This window comes from Taudactylus pleione, unplaced genomic scaffold (genome assembly GCF_031769625.1).
Source record: "Taudactylus pleione unplaced genomic scaffold, aTauple2 ptg000018l, whole genome shotgun sequence".
NCBI lineage: Eukaryota > Metazoa > Chordata > Amphibia > Anura > Myobatrachidae > Taudactylus > Taudactylus pleione.
This window is the reverse complement of record NW_028284420.1, coordinates 8,111,618-8,125,656: the sequence shown is the minus strand read 5'-3', so window position 1 is coordinate 8,125,656 and position 14,039 is coordinate 8,111,618. Positions and strand designations below refer to the sequence as shown.

Genomic DNA, 14,039 nt, shown 5'->3' with positions numbered 1-14,039 from the left:
CATTTAAATTTGTCTGCCCAGGTGTGATGTCAGTATTAGCTATCCCTGTAGCCAATGTACGGGCGGTCGGCGGGTCGCCCACACATACATGCAGCGATAGCTCGGCAGTGTTGCAGTGCCAACCTGATATGTCTGAATGACTTCTTTCACAGATATATCTGGTGTACATAACGCCGGTCCGCTACAGATATATTAATTGTCGTTCGATCGAGCGATATATCTAGTAGTGTGTACCCAGCTTTAGACAAGTTATTAGCTAAAGCAAGATGTAGCATCCATCTCTCCTCTTCATTTCTGCGTTTCATATCTGGAGGAGGGAGATCACACAGATCAGAGAGCTCTATGATACATAGTAACATATTAATAAGGTTAATGAAAGAGACATAATGGGAAAAGCAGAACATGTTCTACTGATTCATCTTCCCCTTCCCTATTTCGTCATCACTTTCAAGCAGCAGTGTGCACTGCACCAATGCATTTCTATAGGGAACAGCATTCTCTGAATGAGCTTCTACTTAAACTTCACTCACCAGTCCAAAATGGAACAGTGGAGAGATATGGATTTAAATAATCTAGTATACACAAAGTGGGGAAATAATTATTGTATTCCTACTGTAATGTAAACATTTGAGTCAAAACTAGGATTTGCACTTATTAGAATATAGTACTGGATGACATCTTATTGCACTGATGTAGTAAACCGTACATCACAAATGATTCCAATTACATTGCGTAAAAAAAAAAAAAAAAAACAACTGAAGGCACTGTCACTGCATCAGAAGCAACAGGAGAACACACAAGTAACAATTAAGGTAGTAGTAATATTATTTTAATTATTATTATTAATAATATCAATAAACTTTTAGGATTACAATCCAATTATTGCACCCATTGATACGACAACAGGTGACCTGTTTGTAAAATAGCTGTTGAATCTGACAATTCCCTTCTTTGCTTCTGGCAAACAAGAGAATAATGCTCAAATAAAGTTGGTCTGTCTGTAACAAATTGCTAAAATGACAGATTGGTATCATGTTCCTTTAAATCAGGAAATATTAATTGCTTTCACACAGTATCCATCCACCTGTAAACTACAGAAGCTCCTCCACCAGCAACCATGGTCCAGATCCGTCCACGTGGGTTTAAGATGGTAAGTTTCAGACTGGCACCACTCTTGGCATCCAAGTCAGCAATATAGGCCTCCTGCAACAGGATGGAAGAACATGGTAAGTAAGTATGTCAGCTAAAAATCTGCATATATATCAAGAGAAATCAAAATAAAGAGCTCTCAGCTCTACAAGCTGTATATTTGTACTTCCCATACCTGAATAACGCTAGGTCTTACTTGATATTATAATTATACAGTACTCATCCTAATATCTTGTGTTGGCATAAGAAAACTGAAGAGCAGCGGTAAGAAGTGGCAAATTGTAGTGTTCGTATAAGACTATGTTAAACATCTAAGAAAATAGGATTTTTGGTCAATTTACCGTTAAATACTTTTCTCTTTATCAGGCTGGGGAACACTGGACCATGGGATTATACGTTGGGGCTTGAGCTGGCACTTAAATTAAACTGTAGCTTTAAAACCTATGCTCCTCCCCCTGCAATCCCACAATTGCAGCACTTCTTTAAAAGTCTGGAGAGGAGTAGCCGGAACCCTGTGAAACTGTTTCGAACAACCAAACAAACCAGTAGGGAAGAGACAGGTCAAGACTCAAACACCTTGCACGACTGAGCATGAGGGAGGGATCGCAGTGTTCTCCAGCCTGCTTAAGAGAAAAGGATTCAACGATAAGTTGACTAAAAATTCTATTTTCTCTTGCAGCAAGGCTGGGGAACACTGGATCATGGGACGTTCAAAAGCCGCCCTTAGGGGAGGGAACGGTCAGACTGCCTGACCGCAGATAAGCCCATAGTGGGTGCTGCCAGAGGCAAAAAAACCGATCTTAAAAAAAATGTACAAAGAAATACAAAACTAAAACTACAGCAAAGAGCTGCGTAGCAGCCCCCTAACAACGTGCCCTACTCCTCAGGCACTTAAAGAACACTGGAAGTGTGGGATTGTAGGGGGAAGGAGCATAGGTTTTAAAAGCTACAGTTTCATTTAAGTGTCAGCTCCAGCCCCAACCTACAATCCCATGGTCCAGTGTTCCCCAGCCTTGCTGCAAGAGAAATACAAAATATGGATTTGCAGTCAGGAATCCTTTATTTATTACAGACAAGAAACATCACTTGTTTTGCAGTTCAGTAGCAGCATACAGGAGTTTCTTTTAGAGTCTAATCACCTTGCGGCAACCTTCATAAAACAGATCTCTGGGGACAATCCTTTTACAGCAATTTATTAAAATAAGGAAATTGAATTAAATCAGCGACATTGGCATTTGAATTGCACAAGCTCCTGGCATCCATACAAAACCTCCATAAGAAGAATGACTGCAGGGTTCTAGGCACATTTTCTGAATGTACAAAGAGAACAATTTTTTTTCCAGCCTGTGAATTTTTTTCCCTGCTATTTGTATATATCTGTAGCAAACAAAGGCCCTCATTCAGAGCCGGACGCTCTGAGCAGAGCGCTCGCTCTGAATGAGGGCCATCCTCCATAAAAATGGAGCGTCCTCCTGGATGCTCGTATAGCTGTGGGTCACCACCCACAGCACATACGAGCGTGCAGGATGATGGTCGCGATGGTCTTGACCATCGCCAGTGCGACCAGAAGCCTGTGGTCGGGTTTTTCGACCACAAGCCCTGGAGTGATTTTGGCTCTATCAGAGCCAAAATCACTGCCACTGACATCACTAGTGATGTCAGTGGGCCGGCTTCTGACGGTAGGCGTTCCCTTGGGAACGCCCCCGTCTGGGAGGCACGCCCCTGGCATGCCCACCAAAGGGGGCGTGCTGTCAAACAACATCGACAGCACGCCCCCTTTGATCAGACACAACGAGCGAAGGAAAGTCCTTCGCTCGTCGCGTCTCGCGCATGCGCACGACGGAGCTCCCTCCGTCGTGCGCATGCTCAGTTCACACCATCGACCCACTTGCGAGCGGACAGCCGCTCGCGAGTGGGTCTGAATCAGGCCCAAAGACCACATATCCCACGAATCAAGATAAGGTTTAGAGAACTTGGTTGTTTCTTCCACATCTGGTAATTGGCTGATACACCACCTATATGCTACCTTCAAAATCAGGTCACAGCCCATTGAACTGCCTTTTACAGTTCTCTACCCCTTCATTCCCCCAGGTTGCACATTTAAAAAAGATAATTACATCAGACTATCCCCTTATATCCATGGACTAAAAGATCTTCCTATTTGTGAATGATCTTCTGCTGATCTGAACCAAATCGTGAATCACGTTACCCAGCCTGTGTATGATGGGATGCACCATGTTGACAAATTCACAAAGGCTGTGGGAGGGGAGGTTTAGACACTAGGTGAAAGGTTAGGGAGCAGGGTACTCTCTCTGCCACTGGATCAGATGACCGCCGGGCCAAGAAGACACTGCTGCATCGCCAGGACACACAGTTTTGTCGACATTCAAATTATGAGTCAGTGAGATCCATGCACCAAGCAACTGTGTTAAAAGACAGTAAGATCCGTCCATGCATCTCATTAAAAAAAAAAAAAAAAAAGGGAGGATAAAAATAAACCCCCTACGTCGTTTCTCCCCTGTATTCAGCACAACCAGTACTGGTTCTCCAAAGCCTGGGGGCTGGTTGAGGGGGGGGGGGGAATCTTGTGACGCGATCATGCACGATAGATCTTGTGACGGGTTGGGTGTGAAATACCAACGGCTTGAAAGCCCGACAGATCATAATCCCGACGCTGGCTGGTAAATATATTTAACCCTCCCCTCTCTTCCCCCCCTTAAACCTCTCTTGGGGGTGCTTAACCCTAAGACTCCGGGAGTCGTGGCTAACCTTAAGTCCCCCCCGTGATGACTAACGCCCCCCCCTCCCTGCACCCAAAGCTGACCCTCCTGGGGGGATACCCAACATAAAATACCCACAGGGGTGCCTAAACCTAAGCCTCCTCCCGCAGCTAACAAGTCCCAACACCCGGCTAACCTACATTCGGTATGCCGGGTCTTCGGCGTGGGGCTAATGATAGGCATCGGTATTTAAACGCCTATCTTTAGTCACATGCTGGGTTTTCAGTGTGGGGATTCCGCCGGCATCCTGACTACATCCCGTTGTGACACATGGTGCAGCTTTTGCTGCAAATCGTGTCCTGGAGTGTCGGGGAGAGTTCAAGATTGATTGCTCACGATATCGCATCGTTGAGCACATCATACCGTGTGTATCTACCTTTAATCAGCTTCTAAGATCACCTACTTTATATACAAATAGTGGCTGCTTTTTCCCCACCCCAGGGGTGGGGGAAAACGTGGGCTTGACGTGGGGGCTAATTTCATATATAGACACAATCTATAGGTGCCTATCCATTAGGAGACCTGAAAGTCCGAACGTTTAGTGTTCAGACCTTCAGTTCGCAGAGGTACGGGCACCGCACTGAACGGTGTTCACTGAATGTCATTCAGTGAAGGAGCCCGACCTATCCCTGAACATGCTGAACCTGACGAGCCAAGTCAGGTTGACGGGCACGGCAAGGACTCAGCGTGCATGCGCATCGCTGGTCCTTGCCGGCTATCTATTACCTGACTTTATGAACAATGCGACCAAAACCTCCCGATTTTGGTCGGACTGTTCACAAAGTCGGGTAATGGACAGGCCCCTTAAGTCCTACTTCTAGCTCCTACACAAAAGACAGACCACCCACCTTTACATTGCTCTCATGTTTGTGGGTGCACTTAAAGATACTTGCTAGCTACTCGCTCAAGGTGATTCTCACAACTCAGGGCTCTCCCTGGATTACTATTTGGGATAATCTCACTTTCCTCCAGAATTGACTTTCTTTACACTTCTTCTACTGGATCTTAAATGCCTTGCCAAGACGACACGATGGCTCTCACTCCCTGACTTGCAACAGAAATTTCCCTAATGTACCCTAAAGTCGTTTGAGTTCATGCAACTAATACTTTTTCCTGTTCTCTCTCTCCCACCCATTAAGTCCATTAAGACTCTTAGGGATTTCACCTGACCTGTCCTCATAGATTAGTCTCTTAATAAGTAGGGTTTCCTTCAAATCACTGACAGACTGCTGCCGCGCTGCGTCCAGTCACGTAGGACCAGTCCTGCATGTGCTCTGCTGAATAAGACCCTTACCTAATTGACCGTATGCACCCACAGTTCCTTTCTCTCTTGCGGCGCCCCCCCCTCACCCTCACCTTTCTTTCTCTCTTTCTGATATCCACCATTTTCTTTTCGTTTATGTACAGGTTTGTTTCCTTCATGGCTGCAAATTGTACCTATAGGAAATTCCCTCACTTAGTTATGTTTACGAAATTTTCTTATGTTGTGTGTTCCATTTTTCTTATTTGTTTTTATTGTTACACATTTGTTATTTTATGTGTTCATGACTTACTATGACTTCTTTGAGTTGAAGTGTATGCCATATACTTATTTTGTAATCTATATTGAAAATTCAATAAAAAGATTATTTTTAAATCTACGTGGGGGCATAGCAAAGTTCCCAAGTCAATGCCAAACACACATCAGCACCAATAGATCCACTGTAGGCTAAATGTAACTGCGCTAGCTGCAGGCTGTCCCCCTCAGAATAGATTTTACAAAATAGAAGTAAAACATTAATACAGTACATAAGTCTAATTTTCCTACTACACAATCACATACATAAAATGTAAAACAGATTGGAGATTTTCCCAGATGCATAAAAAAACAGCCATATACAATTCAAGTTTTTCTTCTTTTTTTGCGACTGAGCCACTTACCTCTGGATAAGCTTCTCTTCCAAAAGGAGGTGGAAAATCTACATCGCCCCATTTAGCTTTGCAGAGGTAGTCAGCAGTGACATCAATCTTCGCTGCCATATCCAGAACATACACGCCATCCTTGGTCACAACTTGAAGGAGAGTGGCAGAGAACATGTAAGGTGAAATAAAATAAAATCACTAAAATAGACAAACTTCAAACCAATCTCTGGAGATTAGATACACATCATATTACTTACCCAAGGGGTTGATCTCCAAGTAGGTAAAGAACAGGTCATCATAGAGGTTGAATAAGCCAGTTATGAAGCTGGCAAGGACCCTACAGACAATATTAAGCATTTGTTAATATGGAAGATATATTGATAGTCATTGATCAAAGCTGTTTGCTAAATGCCAATCTGGTGCAAGTCAGACAATTAATGCAAAGGTCTGATGCTTTAGGACTATTTACAATATTGCTTTTAGACATAAAATTTGCACTGAGCTAATCATTTGCTTTAGATGCACTTTCACTTCTAGGAAACAAAAACGTAAAATCTGCTCCTATATTTGCATGTTGCTGGATATTCTATAAAAAGCACATACTACAGACAGTAAAACATTACAAAATCCATCTCCTATCACTTCAGGACCACTCCTTCAATAATTTAAACTTTTGATATTTTTCTAAAATACCGCTTAGATGTATGGGGAGTGAGAGGGTATTAGCACTACTCTCATTACATGTTGTACTTTGTGTATTTAAAGGTTATTGGTTTAAGTACACTTAGTAATGCACAATTCCCAAAAATGTGCAAGAGGAAAGTGCAAAATGCATCCCATTAAAAGACTAGGGACAAGTTTGGATTATCAACATAATGGCCATAAAAAAAACACAAGTCATTTTGCAGGAATATATATATATATATATATATATATATATATATATATATATATATATATTTATATTACACACACACACCTTTTTTTCTCACCCACGTTTACTCAACATTTAAAAAAAAAAAAAAAAAATGGGGGGAAATGTATCAAACCTTCAAAAGAATGGAGAATCTGCCCCTAGCAATCATCAAGTGCATTCTATAAGCCCATTGGTTGCTATGGGCAACTTCTCCACTCTTTAGAAGTTTTGATATTTCGCCGCCGAACTATTCATCCAACTTTGCACTCCCTGACACCTCTATGCACACACCTGTAAATAAGGATGAAATAAAACAAGAGTAGGTGAGCGACACCTCAAGAGACCATTTATACTTTGTAGCAAAGCCTTACTATCTATTATTTGCATTAAACAAAAGTCAATTGCTAATTTGTTGTGGTTGTCCAGTGTAAATTTTGCATTCAAGTGCAGCATTGGTGTATTTGTACTTTGTTAGTACATGGACTATATTCAATTCAATTAATTGCTCATTCAATGAAAGAGGTGTAAACAATCTGATAAATACACACGAGCACAGAGACGCCCACCTCCAGTGTCTCACATCCGCTGCTTACATACAGAAAACATCTGAGCAACCCCACACTATCTCTGAATGTCCGTCTCACCTAGGAGGTTGGGGCTCTCTAACTGCATACGATTACGCTGAGGCTCACTAGGGCACGGCCAGAAAACTGTCTTTCTTGTAGCCCTCAGTTACCTCATTAAAACGCTGACTACCTGTCACTCACTTTGCGAATAAATCCTCACTGCGTCCGCCATCCCTAATCCATCGCTGTGTGTACAGGGCAGCTTTGGTGCAAGCGCAGTAGCAAAAAAAATTAAAATCGCTCCACTACGTCCGACATCGATATTGCGTCCACCTCTGAATCAAGCCCAATGATGTGAGCATGTGAACCTATAGGCCGCATACGTTCAGAATTGTCAGTTCTATATAAAGTTTTTTTCCCCCAATATCAGGCCAACATGGAATCATAGTCAGTTGCTTTGATACAACAATGCTCACATGTTCACCACCTTGGTGTGAGGGGTCTCCAAAACTGGACTGCATTGGTCCATTGCATTGCTTGTCTATCTGCCAGTGAAACAATTATCCTCTGAGCTGTACTTGAGAAACTACTCCCTATGGTTTCTAATTACCCTAGAATTTGTAATCAGTGGCTAGTCATAGGAAGCACTTGGCTATTTACACAGAGTAGCACCCGGTTTCCCTCGTCAGATAATCGTGGTACAGTATGTACCAGTTATCTCATCTTTCTACTACTATTACTTGTGTATAGTAAGTTTTATCATCTGTGCACAGAGTTTGTCTTGTTTAACTACCCTCCACTAATGCCAGCACTAACATTGGCTTGTACCAGATTCTTTCCATTCTGACAAGCAAGCTCCTTCGATACTAGGGGGGAGATGTATCAAGCCTTGGAGAGAAACAAAGTACCAACCAATCAGCTCCTGACATTTTTCAACACAGCCTGTAAAATGACAGTTAGGAGCAGATTGGTTGGTACTTTATCTCTCTACGGTCTGATACATCTAGTTCTTGATCCATTATGCCTTGTCATATGTATTGGCTTGCTATGTACAATTTTTATATGTATTATTAGGGATCACTAACTTACATCTGTGGTTACATCTTAACGTTAAGCAGAGAGTCAGCTCACATTCAGAATTCATGGACAGTAGTGTAGTGAAGCATCAGTTCTAATTATCATTATGCAGGTCTGTGTTTTTGAATATTTCTAGTGACAGATACATTTCTACAGAATATAAAAGATGGGGACCAAGTAGTATACACTAGCAACAGAGGAGAAATAATACATTGCTAAGTACACAACGCGAATGTTTAGCCTAGAGAGAAAATCCATTAGTAAAAGGGGAATAAAAGAGCTGGGGGTTTTTTTTTTTTTTTTTTTTTTTTAGATTATAGCATGTATAGACCCACAGAGGAAAGTGGGTAAGAATATAGAGCAAACAGTGTATGGATTTCTTAGCTGCAGAGCACAAGCACAACTATTGTTCTATCACATCAACAAAGCAGGAGCAATGCTTAAGCCGCTCTTCATGGCCATCACATGGTGCAAGTTATAGCAATGAGTTGCCTATGGCAACCAGTCAGATAATGATTTATCAGTATAAGGGCATTTACACACAGCAGGGACCAAACACTCTACTCTGCTTATTCAATCTATGAATTCACTAGAAATGGACATCAGTAAGGCATAGGCTGCACTTAAATGTATTTTTGTTCAGCCCACAAAATGGCTACCTTATCTTTTTGTAGGCCATCTTTACCAGAATTAACATGCTCTAAGGAGGTATGTGAAGACTTAATACAAGGTAGGGACAAGTGTGGGAATGAGTTTAAAACAAATGAGACAATGGCACTCAGCTGCCATACTTCACTCACTCTTGCTTAGCTGGGGCTACATGGATTAGCAGGTTTGTCTTCACATCTTGCTCTGTCAAGCGATCCCCCACACCAACCAGAAATTTCTGGGCCTTCAAATCCACATCTCCGACATCCATACCACCTTCATGGTGGAAAAGTACATAGTCGCCCTCCCGGGCTGCATAGATACACACATAGAACTCATCTTCCTGCAAGGCAAACAAGAAGGCTTTAGTAAAGCTCCATACAGCAGCAGTAATCCATAAACATATACAGAAATATTTGACTTCAGTCCGTCCATTTACTTACTTAATAAAGGATGCAAAACAGTCATTTGCAAAAAGCTCAAATATTAGAAAAATAATTAAAACACAAACAGACTTGACAAATTTCAGTGGCCACAAGTATGGTCGCCGACACGTGCCTCAGTGACCATTCCAGGTGAATGAATAGTCTGCATTCTCGTAAACATTGGCCCAGCCCACAAAATGGCTGTATTCACTGTGAGAAGGCTGCAGTTACATCATAATAAAACAGAATGTGATATCTAGTAGTCCATACCAGCCATCTTATTCTAACTTACAGTACATCATCGTCACCATTTTAGAATATAAATCCTAATGTGTGCAGTCACAGTTTTAGATTAGATTTGCTCCAAAACAAACAACATGGGATAAATAGCACAGTGTTCACCAATATACAGAATATAACTGGTCACCAGAGGGAAAACAGCAAGTGGCAAAACACCACACTAAGGTCCACCCCAAAATCCAAACAGCCAACCAGATAGTGGCTGCTTTACTAGGTAGGTCAAAGTGAATTTAATACTTGGTTGGTGTAAGTAATAGCACAAGTGCTACTTGCACAAAATGATTAAAAAAAAAAAAAACACTATGTATTTCTAGCTGAATAACCCCTTGATAGGTGCATGGTGCTAGAATGAATACAGTCACAACCCGTGCAGTTCTTCTTTCCTGCCTGGGGTTTTAGCTCTCTGCTCTGGTGCTTTTAGCAGACTCATCTAATGCAACAAACTGCTGAGATACAGACCAGACTGTTCTAGAAGCACCAGTGCGGAGAGCGACACCCCAGGCAGGAAAGAGGAACTGCACAGGTTGTGACTGGTGCTAGAATGAACACTACTTGACATTTGTAACATGTCTGCTTCTCTTTAGTTCGCTAGCGGGCTATTGTTCTAGGTGTAAACTGCGAGTTTAATAGGATATGGCGCCATCTGCCTGTCTTGCAGAAGGTCTTCTGGGTTGGGTACTGGATTCGGGCGCTCAGGATCCCAGCGCTAAGAATCCAGACTGGATTAGAATGCCGACAGCTACTGGCAAGTACCCTAATCCTTCCTGCCCACAGCCTAAACCAATATATTGGCCGATCAAATAAACTCTCCCCCCAACCCCATTACTTACCTTCGGGATGCTGGCGCCGGGATTCTGATTGGTGTTGGGATTCCACCACCGGCATTCTGAGTGCCAGGATCATAACTACATCCCCTTAAACTCGCTGTGTAAGGGTCACTTATCAATTTATTCAATAAGGCTTATATGCACTCATATCTGCTTCTACCAGAGTGATATTTATTCCTGTAGCTTAAAAAGACAGAGGCAGCTATTTCAGGGACAGCCTAGGAGTCCAGCAAGAGGACCAGGACCCATTTAAGTCTGCTCCTAGTTATCTGATCTCGCTACACTCACTATTCAATTTTACATCTGTACTTGCTACACTAAAGGAAAAAGAAACATTACAATTCTGACTTGCTAGTTGTAGTTCCAGGTTATACTCACTCAATCTATTAGGTTACACAATATGTGACGCTTATTGCTCATTAAGATTTCACCCATTTGAAAAAATAATCAATTAGATTCATGGAAAACATAAAATATGTCTCCTTGTTTCTGGCACAACTTATGTAAACCACTTCCATTTGGTACCAATACAGTGATTTTTAAATAAAAAACAAAGTGACTTGTTAAGTCTACTCCTTCTGTAGGAGTCCATGTAGGACAGTGTTGGCTAACCTTGACACTCCAGCTGTTGTGGAACTATATATCCCAGCATGCCCTGCCACAGTTTTAGCATGCCCTAATAGCAAAACTGTAGCAGTGCATGCTGGGTTATGTAGTTCCATAACAGCTGGAGTGTCAAGGTTAGCCAACACTGATGTAGGACATCAGCCTGTACTTCCACAGCTTCTGTGCTCACCTGCTTATGGGGAACAAATGGCTCAATCAGGAAATTCTTCAGGGTCCCTCTCGCTTTAGCAATCTACGAATGAAAATAAAGAACAGTGACAAATATAAATGGTCTAACAAATATCAAGTGTGGCAATGGGGAACATTACATTTCCTTAATCAGTCTGTTTTCATCCATCATGTTTATAAACAATGTTGTAAATATTTCAAAGATGTCCATAGAAAAAAAAATAATAAAAAATGGATAAAATTACTGATATTGTTTATAAAAATAAATAAAATAAAAAAATTAAAAAAGGGGGAAATTAATTGGGAAGGATAAAATATTTTGTCTACATTACACTTAACATGAGATGGACACTGAAATATTTGAATACCACCTTGTACACTTCCTTGACAATTTACATGTATGCTTAAGACATTCAATACTGTGCATGCACACCAAAATTGCATTAGTATGATGATTATTGAGTATAATTGACTTGCACCCTGTACATTTGGAGAGACAGACAGAGGTGGGCAAGTTTAAGCTGTGTACAGTAAAGACATGTTCACATGAGTGCAGCATAATGAGCTGTGGAGACATATCTCCTGCAGGTACTGGAGGGCCGGTGCAGAGATACTGGAGGTAATATTAGCAGCACTATCGCGCTGCTTTTGATTGAACACTCCCAGATGATATTTAATTCACTAGAACCGCTGTTTTTTTATATCAAGTTTTGCCCCACTATTCTCATGACCAATTTGTCCTTTACATTTGTACTGCATGAAAGGTGTCTGTATTTAGTCTCCTTCCAAGTGCAAAATGTGCACATATTAATAATGTTCTAGACCAGTGGTTCCCAAACTGTGTGCCATGGCACCCTGGGGTGCCTCGGGACACTTGCAGGGGTGCCTCCGGTTGCTAGCCTAGCACCAAATTAAATTATTTATAGTCAATGTAATGTTAATAGGTGGACAAACAGAAGTGCAAACCTGTCCATCACCACATAACTGAGCCTAAGGATGACAGGTAAGCACAATTTACTTAATCATTTTTATTTTTTTCTGAATTTCTCATCAACAGAGCTTTTGGCTTAGGGGTGCCAATGCTGATACTCTAGGGCGCTGTGATTCAAAAAAGTCTGGAAACCCTTGTTCTAGACACTATTTTCTTGTATATACTTCATTACGTTATCACATTGTGTATAGATATTAAATACTAAAGTCATATTACTCTAACAACGCTGTCAAGCCAGTAATGTTAGGCACAGGTACATACACCTATTTGCCTGGCACATATACTACCGTTTAAGTTGCACACACCTTCAGAGACTTCCAACTCAACATACACATGTAAGCATGCTTTTTTTTTTTTGCTTATGTGTTTTTCTGCATATAATTGGTCAGCAGATACATCCAACTCTAGATGACGCCCAAAGGCTGGAAGAGTATTATCAACATTAAAACTCTGTAAGGGACATTTGTATCCCTTTAAGCAAGCATACTTACATTCTATTTGTACTATGTATACAAAAGCTGTCATTTACAATTCTGAGCAGGATTTTATTTTATTTTTCTTCCCCTAGCCAAGTGTACTGCTGCGTTCTGACAGCAGGTAGCTTATCAAGCAACATCAGCTCAACTCCCTCCTCCCTTTCCAAAATCACAATCCCGAACTACATCTGATTAATTGGCCACTTTGACAGCTCAGAACAAGTAGATCCAGACACTACAGACATGATAAATTGATTAATTCTGAAGTGTAATACAGCCAGCCAGTTCAGGAGAATACAGAATTTAAAAACAGCAATCCCATTAAAAACAAATATGATGTATGGTTTGTTTTTAGAAACATAAATCATTGACAAGCTATAAGATAAATCTTGATATTTTCGATTTTTTTTTCCAAAGGCTATTATTAATGATTTATAATTCTATAGAGTCTTGAATTACCATGACAACCACAGTCACATGATGCATGATGTAGTGAGCAGAAATGTCTTGGATTGAGGTTCCAAAGCCAATCTGCACTGTGACAGTTTCCCTTCTTCTACTCCAGTGCCATTAAATGACATGCTTAAAGCTGTGTGAGCCTGTGTCCATGTAGCTAATGGATTTATGTCAGACAGCCATATATCTGTTTTTAGATTCAGACAGAATTTGAAAGGAGATAACTATCTTAATTTTTTTGTATTAAGAAAAAAAAAAAATGACTAGATGTATGTGTAAACTGATACTTCACTTGCTAATTAAAGAAACAAAAAACACATTCAAAATGCACCCAAATACAAATGGGACTGCCAACAAAATCTTATGGCAATAGACTTGTTTTCTGATTTTCTAAGAATGTTCTTAAATGTTTATCATAAGCTGGAACTCTCAACTGACACTCTCAGCAGGATACAAAGTGATGCTGAAGGGAGTCTGCAGTTGGGCATTCACCTTTGAGTCTATTATGGATACTACTTACTGTGGTTTCATGTCCCAGTCGTGACTTTAACCAGCTTTTCACTTGATCCAAGTTTAAGTTGACGCCTACCAGCCCCAGCTTCCCGCGACGTTTGATAAGTTGGTCTGGCTTCACCACCAATGGCTGAAAGAAAGAGACTCAGCATAATGTTGGAGGATGGCCGAAAGGTCAGACTCATTCTGGATATACAGTCGAGCAAAGCCACAGGAAA

The 14,039-nt window shown here is 41.2% G+C and overlaps 1 protein-coding gene across 2 annotated transcripts in view; it reads right to left on the bottom strand.

Moving 5' to 3' along the window:
• ACLY (ATP citrate lyase) overlaps positions 1 to 14,039 on the bottom strand; it is a 68,699-nt gene that overhangs the window by 32,146 nt on the left and 22,514 nt on the right. For both annotated transcript variants that reach the window (XM_088442473.1, XM_088442474.1), the window contains exons 3-8: positions 13,829 to 13,951; positions 11,387 to 11,449; positions 9,191 to 9,381; positions 6,089 to 6,168; positions 5,850 to 5,980; positions 1,085 to 1,203 (exon numbers count right to left, since the gene is read on the bottom strand). In XM_088442473.1, the coding sequence (XP_088298599.1) occupies positions 1,085 to 1,203; positions 5,850 to 5,980; positions 6,089 to 6,168; positions 9,191 to 9,381; positions 11,387 to 11,449; positions 13,829 to 13,951 (707 nt within the window). The remainder of the gene's footprint in view (positions 1 to 1,084; positions 1,204 to 5,849; positions 5,981 to 6,088; positions 6,169 to 9,190; positions 9,382 to 11,386; positions 11,450 to 13,828; positions 13,952 to 14,039) is intronic.